Source organism: Helianthus annuus, chromosome 17 (genome assembly GCF_002127325.2).
Source record: "Helianthus annuus cultivar XRQ/B chromosome 17, HanXRQr2.0-SUNRISE, whole genome shotgun sequence".
Lineage (NCBI taxonomy): Eukaryota > Viridiplantae > Streptophyta > Magnoliopsida > Asterales > Asteraceae > Helianthus > Helianthus annuus.
In genome coordinates this window covers 191,462,120-191,476,719 of record NC_035449.2, presented here as the reverse complement: position 1 = coordinate 191,476,719, position 14,600 = coordinate 191,462,120, and the positions used below count along the sequence as shown (strand labels likewise).

General features: G+C 36.0%; 2 protein-coding genes across 2 annotated transcripts; both read left to right on the top strand.

Annotated features, from left to right (window-relative positions):
• The first annotated feature begins 270 nt into the window (after positions 1–270).
• On the top strand, positions 271–954 carry LOC110925458 (protein FAR1-RELATED SEQUENCE 5-like). Its single transcript, XM_022169412.2, has one exon. It carries the CDS (start codon positions 271–273, stop codon positions 952–954), a length of 684 nt encoding a protein of 227 aa, XP_022025104.2.
• A 1,657-nt stretch (positions 955–2,611) lies between these two features.
• Positions 2,612–9,508, top strand: LOC110925492 (probable alpha,alpha-trehalose-phosphate synthase [UDP-forming] 10). Its single transcript, XM_022169440.2, has 4 exons — positions 2,612–2,763; positions 4,885–6,851; positions 7,958–8,231; positions 9,055–9,508. The coding sequence occupies exons 2-4, from the start codon at positions 4,888–4,890 to the stop codon at positions 9,367–9,369; spliced, it is 2,553 nt and encodes an 850-aa protein (XP_022025132.1). The 5' UTR covers positions 2,612–2,763; positions 4,885–4,887; the 3' UTR covers positions 9,370–9,508.
• The last annotated feature ends 5,092 nt before the right edge of the window (positions 9,509–14,600 follow it).

The window sequence follows — 14,600 nt, the reverse complement described above, 5'->3', positions numbered from 1 at the left end:
TTCCCATGTTTCAAGTTTCAACTTAGTTATATAATCTAGCTAGGTTAAGGGTCTTGTTTTAGTTTAAATGGGTTTGTTTGGATAATATATATTTTGTAACTACTCAAGCTTGTTCACCTAAATTTTGTAACTAATATTAGGTCACTTTTAGGTGTTCAAGTCTCGTGAAGAGTTGATGGAATGGGTTAGAAACACCGGACGTAGTCTTGGTTCGCTATTGTGACTAAAAGATCGAAAGCTAAAAATGGCTACGTGTCTAAAGTTGTACTTATGTGTGATCGTGGTGGTGTGTATAAATCAGATAAAGATTCAAGTAGAGAGACCTGCACTAGAAAGATAAATTGCCCGTTTGAAATGGTAGCGAAATTTTCAAAAAAGAATGGTTCTTGGACGTTAAAAGTAAAACCTGGTGAGCATAATCATCCACCCGGAGAATATATGGAGGGACACCCAATCCTCAAACGATTGACACCTAATGAACACCAATTGGTGGCAGAGTTGACGGGGAAGGGTGTGTTCCCAAAAGATATTTTAGGTGTTATCAAGGAGCGTGATGAAAATAATGTCTCTACAATTAAAAACATATATAACGCACGTGATAAAATTCGAGCAACGGGTCATAAAGGGAAATCTTTGATGGAGGTGCTAATGTCTCATTTAAATGATAAAGGGTATACTTTTGAAATTTCTACCAATAGAGTTTCAAACATGTTGGAAGACTTATTCTTTGTTCCTAAAATCTCATACAAGTACTTCCTTGATTTTCCACATGTGTTGCTTATGGATGTCACATACAATACGAACAAGTATAAATTGCATTTTCTTGAAATTGTTGGTGTAACTTCTACCAACAAGACAATCTCCATAGCTTTTGCAGTTATGCGTAAAGAAACAGAGGAGAAATATCTTTGGGCATTAAACTGTTTAAAACTATCAAGAACCTCCAAGGCATAATTCATTTACGAACTATCAAGAGCAGGATTACACTCAAGAGCCTGCAATGCATAGTTCATTTACGAACTATCAAGAGCAGGATTACACTCAAGAGCCTTGGAGACATAGTTCATTCGGGTATCTAGAGACTGATGATTATGTTGGTTACATCAGTCCAGACGTGAACTATCAAGTGCCTGGTGAAACAAGTCCGTTCATAAATCAAGATATTTACGGAAAAAAAAAAAACCATTCAAGGACGATCCTGGTGAACCAAGTCCGTTCATGACACAAGATACAGATGGACAAGGTTTTTTTACCAACCTTTTAAACACATCGGGATATGATTTCATGGGGTTGAACCAAGATATTGTCGGACAAAGTTCTTTCGCCAACTCTACAAGTGCGCCAGGCTATGACTTCATGGGGTTGAACCAAGATCAAGCATCACAGGTGATACACAACTATATTCATCTAATTCCAAAAATCTTCCATGCGTATGTTACACGCATACATAACGTGTTAGGTGATGGAAATTGTGGGTTTCGGGCGACAGCTTCTGCTCTCGGCTACGGTGAAGATGAATGGTTATTTATCCGGAGATCACTGATGGAAGAGCTACTCGAGTTTAGAAATAAGTACACTAAGGCTTTCTTAGGCTCATTCAAAGATGTGTTCACGTCCTTGGCTTGGTCAGGATCGGGGTTTGCACCTGAAAAACACTGGATGATTATGCCAGAGGCAGGATTCTTGATTGCGAACAAGTTTAATGTGATCGTTCATTTTTTATCTCAAGAAAAAAGAAACAGTTCTACTTGTTTTTCGCTTTGGAGATGCCCTCACGAGTTCCCAGAAAAAAATAATTACAATTGCACACGTGAATGGTAACCATTTTATAATGGTAGAATTGCAAGGAGAGTATCCAATTGCCAGCACAAACAACCTATGGAAATTAATGAGAGAAAATGATGCAGCTGGCTGGGAGAATATATTTGAATCACGTCAAAATATGTATAAGTCTTGGATAGCACAACCTGCTACATTTGGGGGGAGTATAGATTAAACCTCGGTATGTAAATTATTAAATGATAATAATTTTGTAAAAAAGTACTTATTTTTATATAGCTTTTGTTACAGCTATAAATATAATTTGATAAATTATAACAATAAAAACTAATAATAAATACTATATCATAAAAATAATAATAATAATAATAATAATAATAATAATAATAATAACTAATTAATAAACAAATACAAACAAATACTAAATAACTAATAATTAAATAAATGAATAAAAAAAAGACAACAAAAAGATAAAACAGACTAAAAACAAAACCAAATGGTTGATAGATGTGATGTTTTTAATAGGGGAGGGTGTAATCAGGAATTAGGGGGGTGGGAATAGAATAAGCCTTTTTAACAAGGCTTTGAACAAAATTAACGGCACATTAAATGAACATTTAGAGCACATGTCTATAAATCCATATTTGGATATACAACTATCCAACAAACTAGATATTTCACTTCAACAATAATGGCATATCCGTAATAATCCAGCAAACCAAAAGGCAATCACGTAACTTCACATCCTAAACCCAACACTTAAACCATGGTTAAACTGTTAACATTAACTAACCATAGTTAAGTAATGTCAACTTTATCCTTTCTCTCTCCTCCCCGTTTCAATATTAACCCCCACGCGATTACACACGCACTCTCTCTCTCTAACTTTCTCTCTCTAAAACTCTCTCTCATCGCCGGCGATACACCGTACCGGCGGTTCACCGTCAACACGAACGGTTATACACTTATACGTATCGTTTGACTGTAAGTATCTACGTGAAATGTATACTTTTCTATAATAATACTATTCCGTGATCTATATTCTATATTTCTATCGTCTGTTTACAGTTTTTTAACTTTGTTGAAGTTTTATAGTGTTTTCGGAGATGATATTATTGATATTACTGTTATTTGTGACGGTTACAGGTTAATGAACGGATAGTTTTTGTTATTTTACGGAAATTGAAGGTATAATTTGTTTTAGGTATGAATTAAAGTGTTTACGGAGATGATATTATTGTTATTTGTGACGGTTAAAGGTTGATGAACTGATAGTTCCGTTATTTTACGGAAATTGAAGGTAGAATTTGGTTTAGGTATGAATTAATGTGTTTACGGAGATGATATTATTGTTATTTGTGACGGTTAATGAACAAATAGTTACGTTATTTTACGGAAATTGAAGGTAGAATTTGTTTTAGGTATGAATTAAAGTGTTTACGGAGATGATATTATTGTTATTTGTGACGGTTAAAGGTTAATGAACATATAGTTTTGTTAATTTACGGAAATTGAAGGTATAATTTGTTTTAGGTATGAATTAAGTTGAATTTAGGCTAGAGATTTGGATATTTTTAATTAATTCGATCACGAAATGCTAATGGAATGTTTTATTGTTTTGTTAGAGTGTTGTTTTTAATTTGTTTTATTTTGGTTTGGTTTGGTTTTGGATTGTGAATAGTGTAAGAAAAGCCTTTTTTTTCTTGTAGTTTGAAGCAATTATGTGATTTTAACATATATGATTTTATTTTAAAGTACAAAAAAAGGAAAAACAACAGTATAAGGTTGATTGATATGGTTATTGTTTAAAATTAGGATGATAAATAGGTGTGTTTGTAATGGAAGTTTTCACTAGCGATTCGTGATCGAATTGATTGAGTTTATTTGAATTTGTTGACTATAGTAGAAGTGATTAATTAACACCTAAAACACTGATGTTTATATTGCTTAAGAAATTGTTTTTTTTTTTTTTGGTAGAATTGAGGAAGTATTGATGATTAGAGAAAAGCTAACCATCTGTGTAATGCGGATGACATTATGTTGCACTACTGCTTGTTAACGTTGTGTTAGTGTTTTTTTTAAAGTTTAATTTAGTTTTGGATGGTAAATAGTGCAAGTAAAGCCTGTTTTCTGTAGTTTGAAGCAATTATGTTGATTTAGCATTTATGATTTTCAAACTACAAATAAAAAAGAAAATCACTATAGGCTTCATTGATACGGTTATTATCTAAAGTTAGACTAAAAAACTGTTGAGTTTGTAGCGTAAGTTTCCATTATTGATACGGTTATCATCTAATTTTTTTTTTTTTTTTTAGAGCTGAAATTTTTATTTATATATAAAATACTGGCCGAGTTACATCAATATCGCAGGTAAGCGAGCAACAAGCTGCGCCGCTACCCCTTTCTGAATAGCAAACCCTAGCCTATTAAAGACAAACCCATGCCCCCTGTTGATGAGCAACTGCTGTGGACAACCTTTTGGACCCTAAAAAACTGTTGAATTTGTAACAGAAGTTTCCATTAGCATTTCGTGATCGAATTGATTGAATTTATTTGAATATCTTCCCAAAGTAAAAGTACTCAATACCTAAAATACTGATCTTTTCATAAACATAAGGAATTACTATTCTTTTTTTGGTAAAATTGAGGAAGTAAAGGAAAGCTAACCATCTGTGTAATGCCGGATGCGAATAACATTGTGTTGCACTGCTGCTTGTTAATTGTTTGTTTCTTTCTTTTGAGATGCTTATATGAATAAAAAGCATTGAATGAATGACTAAAAATCTGCTTTCCTTGAGTTTATATTTGCCTTTTTTCTGTTTTTATTTTATTTTATTTTATTTGTGAAACAAGTTAAAAAGTTTTTGCTTGAAGTTATATAACCATGAATGAATGCCATTAATTTTCTTTTATAGAACTTGAATAGCTATTTTTCTTACGTTTAAACATCCCTTCCCTCCATTTTAGAAAATGTATGTAGAGTTACTCATTTCATCTTGAAGTAAATCTTGACATAAGACTACAAGAGTCTATATATGAGTTTTGAGTATTGAGTGTCAACTTAGTTACATAAATCTGTTGTTTAATTTCAAATCTACTTTACAGAATATGGCATCAAAATCTTATGCAAATATTTTGGATTTGGAACCCGATAAGCTCTTGGATATCCCTCAAACTCCGAAAAGTCTTCCACGAGTGTTGACCATGCCCGGAATCATAGCTGGCGTAGACGACAACAACGTTGTTGATTCAGAAAAAATACCATCTGGTTGTCGAGAACGAAAAATCATTGTGGCAAATATGCTACCATTACATATACAACGGGATCCCGATACTCTAAAACTGACCTTCAGTTTCGACGAAGATTCACTTTTATGGCAATTAAAAGACGGGTTTGATCCCGAAAGTGAAGTTGTGTATATAGGTTCACTCAAGGTTGAAGTAGATGCTAGTGAGCAAGAAGAAGTTGCTCAGAAGCTTCTAGAAGAATATAACTGTGTACCCACTTTTCTTCCTCATGATCTTTACAAGAAATACTATGGTGGGTTCTGTAAACATCAACTCTGGCCGCTTTTTCATTACATGCTTCCGATGTCACCAGATCACGCTGACCGGTTTGACCGGGCATTATGGAAGGCGTATGTATCCGTAAACAAGATATTTGCGGATAAAGTTATGGAAGTTGCGAACCCGGAAGAAGATTACATTTGGGTACATGATTATCATCTTATGATTTTACCTACATTTTTGAGAAACCGATGTAATCGGGTCAAACTCGGGTTTTTTCTCCATAGCCCGTTTCCTTCATCGGAAATATATAGAACTTTACCTGTGAGAGATGAGATTCTTAAAGGGCTGCTTAACTGTGATTTAATCGGGTTTCATACGTTTGACTACGCGCGCCATTTCTTGTCATGTTGTAGTAGAATGATGGGTTTGGATTATGAATCTAAAAGAGGGCATATCGGGCTTGATTATTTGGGTCGAACCGTTTATATCAAGATTTTACCCGTTGGTATCCATATGGGTCGACTTCAATCCGTTTTAGATCTTCCAATCACGAAGAGAAAATTCAAAGAAATAGCGGAAAGATTCAAGGGGAAAAAAGTTATAGTTGGGGTCGATGACATGGATATTTTTAAAGGCTTAAGTCTTAAATTACTCGCCTTCGAGTATCTTTTACAGTCGTCCCCTTTACTTCGAGGTAAACTGGTTTTGATCCAAATTGTGAATCCTGCAAGGAGTGCGGGGAAAGACGTTCAAGAAGCAAAACGGGAGACGTATTTGATTCTAAACAGAATCAACGAGGCTTACGGGTCACCCGATTATCAGCCCGTTGTAATAATCGACCGGCCCGTGGCCCGTTACGAAAAGTCAGCCTATTATTCCATGGCTGACTGTTGCATAGTCAACGCTGTGAGAGACGGAATGAATTTGGTACCGTATAAATACATCGTTTGCAGGCAACACTCGCCTCATTTTGATGAAAATTCAGCCCGTACGAGCATGTTAGTTGTGTCGGAATTCGTCGGGTGTTCACCGTCTTTAAGCGGGGCTATACGGGTCAACCCGTGGGATATAGAATCCGTCGCTGTAGCTATAAATTCGGCTGTAGTTATGAAAGAACCCGAAAAACAATTAAGACATGAAAAACATTACCGGTATATAAGCTCACATGATGTGGCATATTGGGCCCGTAGCTTTATGCAAGATTTAGAACGAGCATCGAAAGATCATTATAACAAACGTTGTTGGGGTATCGGGTTCGGTTTGGGTTTTCGGGTTGTTTCTCTGTCTCCGAGTTTTAGAAAACTATCTGGTGACTGTATTGTCTCTGCATATAAACGGTCGAACAAACGGGCTATATTTTTGGATTATGATGGGACGCTCGTACCGCATTCTTCTATTGTGAAAACGCCTGGCCCGGAACTTATTAATGTTTTGAATACTTTGTGTGATGATCCAAAGAACGTTGTGTTTGTTATTAGTGGAAGAGGAAAAGATACGTTGAGTGAGTGGCTCGACTCGTGTGAGCGCCTGGGCCTAGCCGCTGAACATGGGTATTTCATAAGGTATGAAAACTTCGTGTTTGATTGAACTGGTAGTGGTTCTAGATATGGCAAGATGGGTCGGTCAGACGGGTTGGGTAACAGGTCCGGGCCGGATTGACCCGCGAAGCACCTCTCGGTCCATTCTATATATACTTAAAACAAATGGACCGACAAAAAGAGTCTTTTGTCTGGTTGCAGGACCAAAACGCGGCCAAAGCTCGGCGTTTTGGTCCGGTCAACAGACCCATCAGACACCCGTCAGTCTTTATCTGGTTAACCGGACCAAAACGTCACGTTTTGGCCACAGTTCGACACTGCAGGGTGTGCATATAAGGACAAAAACCACCTTTTTGGGGTGACTATCTACACAGTGTGTAGATAGTTTGGGCCTTCTAAATTGACAAAAACAGCAACTACGCTTTAGAAAACGTTCTAAAAACTTTAGAAAATGTCATTTTCACCCCCTGGGTGCTAACTTTTCGAATATACCCCCTGTATTATCATTCTTTAGCTTAAATTAAAAAACTATTTATGTACGTGTCGATATAAATTCACATTTTGATGAAAGTTTTTTTGGAAATGAGTTGGGCCATATATAATGCGTTTTCATGCTTATTTTTTTGTACGTTTCGGTTGGCCTGCGTATCGACTTTTTAATGCATGTGTCGGTATAAATTCATGTTTCAACGTAAATGATATAAATTCGCGTTTTGACATACGAGTCTGATAAAATATGATACGTTTTTTGTTGGTCTACGTTTTGACGTACAATGTGTTCGGAAACGAGTTGGGTCAAATATAATACGTTTTCATTCGACAGTATAAATTCAAGTTATTGTACGTTTTCACCCCCCTAACTCTTCATTCAAAGGTAAGGGTGGTGTAGTGGTTAGGCACTAAACGAACCAACTCGGGTTCGATTCCGTTTCTTTTGTAACCGCAATGCTTTTGATCAGATACATCGAAACACATGATTTCCTATGCTTAACGCATCGTATAACGTGTTGCCAGCTATAAACAACTAAGGTGTACCCGCCGCAATGCGTGACCTATGTCAACAATCTAGTTTCATTTTTGTTATGAAATTGCTAGTTGTAAATGTAATCTTATTCGCTCTTTATTTACAGATGGAACCGAAATTCAGAATGGCAACCTGGTCTAGTGGGTGGAGACTTTGAATGGAAGGAAATTGCAAAACCAGTGATGGAACGTTATAAAGAGGCGACAGATGGTTCGACAATTGAGATCAAAAGTAGTGGTCTAGTGTGGCACCATCAAGATGCTGACCCTGACTTTGGTTCGTGTCAAGCTAATGAACTAGTGCTTCATTTAGAGAATGTGCTTGCCAATGAGCCCGCATTGGTTAAACGGGGCCGGTACATAGTTGAAGTTAAACCTCAGGTACAACCACTGTCCTTTTTCATGAGTAAAGGTCTCAAAGCTAGTGATCTATTCTAGGGCTGCAAACGAATCAAACGTTCGGTGAACAGTTTGTGAACCGTTAGGTGGGAAGTTCGTTTATGTTCGTTCGTTTAGTTAAATGAACGAACATGAACATAGGACGCGTTCGTTCATTTATGTTTTGGAACGTTCAGTAACGCGTTCGATAGTTCATTAGTGTTTTTAGGTTTTATACTTTATTTAAATACTTCAAATTCTGACAAATAATTGAAATAAAATATTTAATTAGTGTCAATGTATATATTTTGTTCATGAACGCTTGTTTGTGTTCGTTTGTTCCCATTTGTGTTCATGAACATTAATTTGTGCTCAGTTGTAGGGATGAGCAAATACCGATACCGTCCCGATCCCAAAAAATACCGATCCCGAATTTTTTGTAAACTTGGTACCGATACCGATACCGAAATATGTTGTTACGGTATCGGTACGCTATCAGTATTTTGAGGGTAAAATTCGGTATTTTACTGATACCGTACCGATACCGAAAATGCCAAAATGTGGATACCGTTTCCGGTACCGAAAAAATTCGGGATCGGGATGGGATCGGGACGGTATTTTATACCAATTGCTCATCCCTACTCATTTGTGTTCATCAACGTTCGTTTTCGTTTGTTGCCTAAAATTAACAAACAAACACATACATAAAATCTTCTTTGGTAAGTGTTCATGAACAGTTCGTGTTCGTTCAGTTCGTTTGTAGCACTTGTGAACATATTACATAAAATAATCAAAAACACTAAAATTCTACAAATTATTTATTCAGGGTGTGAGCAAAGGCTTAGTAGCGGAAAAAATTCTTTCAGTCATGACAGAACAAGGAGAACCGCCAGATTTCATCACATGTATCGGAGATGACCGTTCAGATGAAGACATGTTTGAAAGCATTGTTACAAACACGGCTTCAAACGCATCAGATATATTCGCGTGTACAGTTGGAAGGAAACCGAGCAAAGCAAAATATTACCTTGATGATACAACTGAGGTTGTTAAATTATTATCCGGGCTTGCGAATACATCACATCCTAAACCTAGTAATAATCCACCTCGGTTTCAGGTAACGTTTGATGCGGTTTTTTAAGGTACAGAAACATGACCAAGAAAATTGTATAGTTTTCTGTTCTCGGTATTTAGGATTTGGTGAGCTCGATGAATCTTTCTTGTTAGTTAAGTTTGTTGTTAGTCAAGTTTTGGTTTTATATGAGTTCCCAAGTTGGTTCTATGGTTTTTTAGTTATTTAAGTAGGGAATCCCTTCTTTCTAACGTTCCAAATTAGTCTTGAAAAGATTGGGTTGACATTTTATGACCGAAAATATATATGTTAATATCGGCTAATTGTGACAAAGCCGAGAAGACTAAATTGTTTGAAATAGTGTCCGATGGGTTATGGGTTGGATCGAGTTGGTCAATGTGTCACTTCACATGTTAGAGATAAAAATAATCTAAATCATAGGTAAATGGGTCAAAATTTTTATGTAGGCTTAATACTATAGGTGCACAAATCTGGTTTTATATCAAAACCGGTTCTGGGTATTGGGTATGAAGCCGGTTCTGGACTTCTGGGTATGGTCAAGAGGGTAAAAAACGGGTATTGCAATAATTGGTTTGGGTATGGAACAGGGTTTTGAAGAGAAAGCGATCGTCTTTTTTTGTTTTGGTTTGGATTTCTTTTTGGGGTTTGAACTGTTCGGGCCAGGCAATACCGGGTTGGAACTTGTTTCAAATCGTAGGGTATGAATAGTTATGCTTCAAATTTTATTAGACTAATGGGTATGGGGGCCGGCTGAGGCCCGGCTAGGACCGGCGCCGGTCCCCCACACCACCCCCCTCATGTCCGGCCCAGCTCAAGCGGCTCCCCACAGCCGGGTTAGCCCATCCTCTCTCCTCTCTCCTAACACACATACATCTTTAAAGGGGTTCATCCCCCACCCCCTAGGTTCATCCCCTTCAAGCCGAGCCTACGTGGCGCCTACGTGGCGGCTCATCCCCTCCAAGCCCATCCTCTCCATACCCTTTAGTCTTATTTGTTCAATGATCACTTTATATCTAGTTGTGATTGTTGGAATATGGGTCTCATGCACACGTCTTTAGTCGTCAATGTTATTTCTGTTGCTACATAATCGGGCTTTAACTATCTTTTAAGGATTACGTAGAATTGCCAAAGTATAATACTTTAAAATTGAAGAATAACAGGAAGAAAATCGAAGATAAACTAGGGTAATGCTCCAACATACTCATTTATTGCTAACCAAAATTTGAGTATAGAACTATATCCTTTTGACAAGTAGTAGTGTTATTTGAACATAAGGGTTAGAATGGTGTGTCTTATTTATGAATGTAAATCTCAAGCGATATTTTAACACCCTGAGTTGTGTGTTATAAATCTCAAGCGATATTTTATATGGTCTCTAAGTAATCTAGTCGTATATGGTACAAAAGACTCGAAGTCCCAAATAGCTAGTTACGCTAATGTAGAATACAAACCCTCACAAAATTCGATATCAATTCGCATACGTTTTACTTGGGAGGTATGCTAATTTCATGGTGATCACCAAAGCAAAGTAACGTCGTCAGGAGACAACTTTGAGTTAATCATTGTATATATGATGCTTGACAAGGATATGTTTGGCGAAGGTAAATGATTCAACAACATATATAAGCAAATGTGAAAAAGGTAATGCAACATATATCATTCGAATTATAGAAGGCCGCATCAAAGACCAAGTCAAACAGGTGTCAGGGAAGATTAGGCTCAAATCAAAAGATTTATGTTAAACTGTGGGAGAATGTTTTATTCGTATACTTTTCCCCCCAAAACACTTGTCCCACTGAGTTTCATGATAAGATTTTTAATTAGACAACTTGATTGATTCTGCATTATCGCTTAATGTATGTAAGAAATGTTCATGTATTGTATGTATGGAATGTCCGGTGAATAGATACAGTTTCCTTTTTTTATATCAAGTGTCATTAAAAAAAGAATACATATTTATATTTGTTACTATTATGGTGTCCCCGACTTAACTTGAGTGTCAAAGTGTCTATGGGGCTTCACGCCCTTAGACCCTCTAACGAGTTTTATGTGTTTGTAAGCTGGTCGTGGATCATTAGTGAAAATAGTGTCAATGACACACCTGTCAAGATGAATTTAAATGGAAAGAGTATCTCCTTCTTCACCCGATATCCATGGAGTATTTACTCGAAACCCCAAGTGACAAAAAAATGTTTTAGCAAATACATATCTCTCTCTTATGTTATATAGCATCCATTAGGCCACTGGGGGCGGTCTGTTATGGACGTTCCATAACGCGTGAAACAACATAAGCACACCGCCGCCACCGAAAGTATCACGCGTGGAAAAATAAAAAAAAAGGAACGTTGAAGGTGATCGTTTGGGGGGGATTTTTTGAATGTTGGGGTATTTATTTTTTTGAATGTTTATATAAAATCCATCAAACCCAATCCATTTCATATCAAAAATTTTATCCAACTCACTTCAAAAAATCAAACAATTCTCCATTTGATTTCAAAAATAATTTTACAACAAACATGGAAGGTTCAAGCAAGAGAGGTGGGGGTTCGAAAAAAAGAGGTTCGGGAACGAAGAAAAATCTCGTAAGACCCAAGGTTCGAGCGAATCTTGGCGAGCCGACGCGCTTTAGGTTGCAAGACGAACCGAGCAAGTCCCACATTTTCAAACCCAACAATATCCACCTTTTCAACCCCAACAATATCCACCCTTTCAATCTCAAACGTATCAAAACCAACCGTCCGTTCCACCGTTTCAACCTCACCAATTTCAACCCCAAACGTAACAAATGCGCGAGATTTGCGAAAGGTGGGGTTGGGAGACGCCACCCGTTTAATTTAAGTTTTTTTTTTCCAATGTTTAGTTGTTTTTTATTTTGCAATGTAATTTATTTTTTAGTTTTAATGAAATTTATAATTTAGTGTTTTATTTTCTAATTTTAAAACAAAAATTAAAAAAAATTGTGAGTGATAGAATTTTATCACTAGTGACCACCGCCACTACAAAATACTTGTGAGTGATAGAATAGTGGCTGATGACATAGCAGGAGTTGATTGGATGCTTGTGAGTGATGGAATTCTATCACTAGTGACCACCCCCACTCCCCTTATATACAAATTCACACACATTTTGACAATCGGTGAATAGTAAATATATTTTATTTTTATTTAAATTCTGTTATTTTTACTTCCAAGTTTTATTTTATTATTAAGATTAATTTAACGCATTTTTTTATTATTGAAAATAATAAGACATGTATTTGGATATTTCCCTCCGCAATATTTTGGATTTGGCATCAATAGTTGAAGGGAATTTTGTGAAGAGAAAATGGATTATGGGAGTGTGTGACTTGAACTATTGATTGGTGTGGGCATATCTGTGCCTTTATTTATATTTATCTGCCACATTTGAATTCACAACCAAATGTGTCTTTGTTCCAACCATCACGTAAGCCCATACAGAGGATAGGCTGGTTCGCTTAACTATGTTCCCGAGTCTCATTTAACAGGGGGAGGGGAAGGAAAATGAATTAAGAGAGAAAAGAAGGGAAAAGATGTGATTTTTTTCGTGTTCCCAAGTTTAATGAAATGTAAAGGAAAAGAGAAGAAATCAAGCATTTTATGTGTTCCCGAGTTAGGAGGAAAAGAAAAGAAAAGAACTATTTTACCATTAATACTCTTTAAACATAAAACATTTTAATTAGATTGGAGGGTAATTTAGTAATTGATAGGATTTTCTCTCCTAATCTCTCCAGTTTGGGAGGATGAATATATGGACAAATTTTCTTCCATTTTCCCTCCCCTCCGATCCTTAAAAAATCTCGGGAACATGGCTTTTTCATATTTTCATCTCTTTTCCTCCCCCCGGTTAAATGAGACTCGGGAACAGATTAAAGAGAATCTTTTCTATGATCAGATACGAATCATGTGATACATGAGCAGGCTTCGTAAGATCTAGTTCACTTAACTTCAGATTATTTAATAGTATAGTATAAAATGCATTCATTTCCTCTGTATTGACGCAATTTATGATACCGTCGGAGTGAAAAAGGGGTCTAAAGAAGAACATAGACTGGGCTGTATTAGTAACAAGTAAATCCTTTGTGTGTTTATAAAAGGTCTCTAAAAATTTTGGGGATCAACACCAATCCTAAGGTCTAAGACGACCCAAAAAGCAATTGATCAAATCACGATCTCTTTTATAAGCCTACTTGGGTATTGAGTATTTATTTTTAAGAACTGAATTTTTCGCACTCGAGAGTTTCAACTCCAGAAAAAGAATCCAGTCAAATTTTGATTTACTTACATAAAAGCATCCATATATCATATATGCGGGTGTCTAGATACATATATTTTATATGGATTCAGTTAGTTCTTTTTATTCTTGCTCGACCCGGATGATGAAAAATTATCATGTCCGGTTCCTCCGGGGGATGGATCAATAAGAATTCACCTATCCCAATAACAAAAAAACCTGACTTGAATGATCCTGTATTAAGAGCTAAATTGGCTAAAGGTATGGGTCATAATTATTACGGGGAGCCCGCATGGCCGAACGATCTTTTATATATTTTTCCGGTAGTAATTCTAGGCACGATTGCATGTAACGTAGGCTTAGCGGTTCTAGAACCATTAATGATTGGTGAACCAACAGATCCGTTTGCAACTCCTTTGGAAATATTACTCGAATGATATTTCTTTTATTTTTGTTTAAATTCTGTTATTTTTCCTTCCAATATTTATTTTATTATTAAGATTAATTTAAAGCACATTTTGTTTTATCTTATAACTTATTAAAAACGCATTTTATAAATATAAATGCTATGTCACTGTGACATACCCATTTCTATCTAGATCTTGACAAAAAATAATTATTTATACAATGGAGTTGTGAGTAGTAATATACAAGTAATCGAAGCACAAACGTACATGTTATAAAAGCTCCTAGTTTTTTATGTTTATTTTATAAATTGACGTTGTTTACTCTTTTCATTATTCTAATAATATAGTGTAATGCTTAATAAAATATCAAATATGCTTTTGCGACGTGCTTATTGTTATTTAATGTTTCAATTAAAAGTTTTGTTCAAAACCAAATGGATCAAACATAATTGATTTTTATGTTCTTTACTGTGACGAACTGGACCGATATCGTCTGAACTTTGGTAGCAGTACCAATATTGGTTTTTACGGTTTCCGGTATAAATTACGTTGAAAATGAAGTTGTATTTACGAAAACCTTTTCTGTATCTTAAGTTTTAGCGAGTACAGAGCGTGACAGAC

Excerpts from the sequence above, each read along its gene's own strand:
- LOC110925458 (XM_022169412.2), top strand. The coding sequence starts at position 271 with ATGTGTGATCGTGGTGGTGTGTATAAATCAGATAAAGATTCAAGTAGA.
- LOC110925492 (XM_022169440.2), top strand. The coding sequence starts at position 4,888 with ATGGCATCAAAATCTTATGCAAATATTTTGGATTTGGAACCCGATAAG. Across the intron at positions 6,852-7,957 it reads GAACATGGGTATTTCATAAG|ATGGAACCGAAATTCAGAAT; the intron begins GTATGAAAACTT and ends CTTTATTTACAG. Across the intron at positions 8,232-9,054 it reads TAGTTGAAGTTAAACCTCAG|GGTGTGAGCAAAGGCTTAGT; the intron begins GTACAACCACTG and ends TTATTTATTCAG.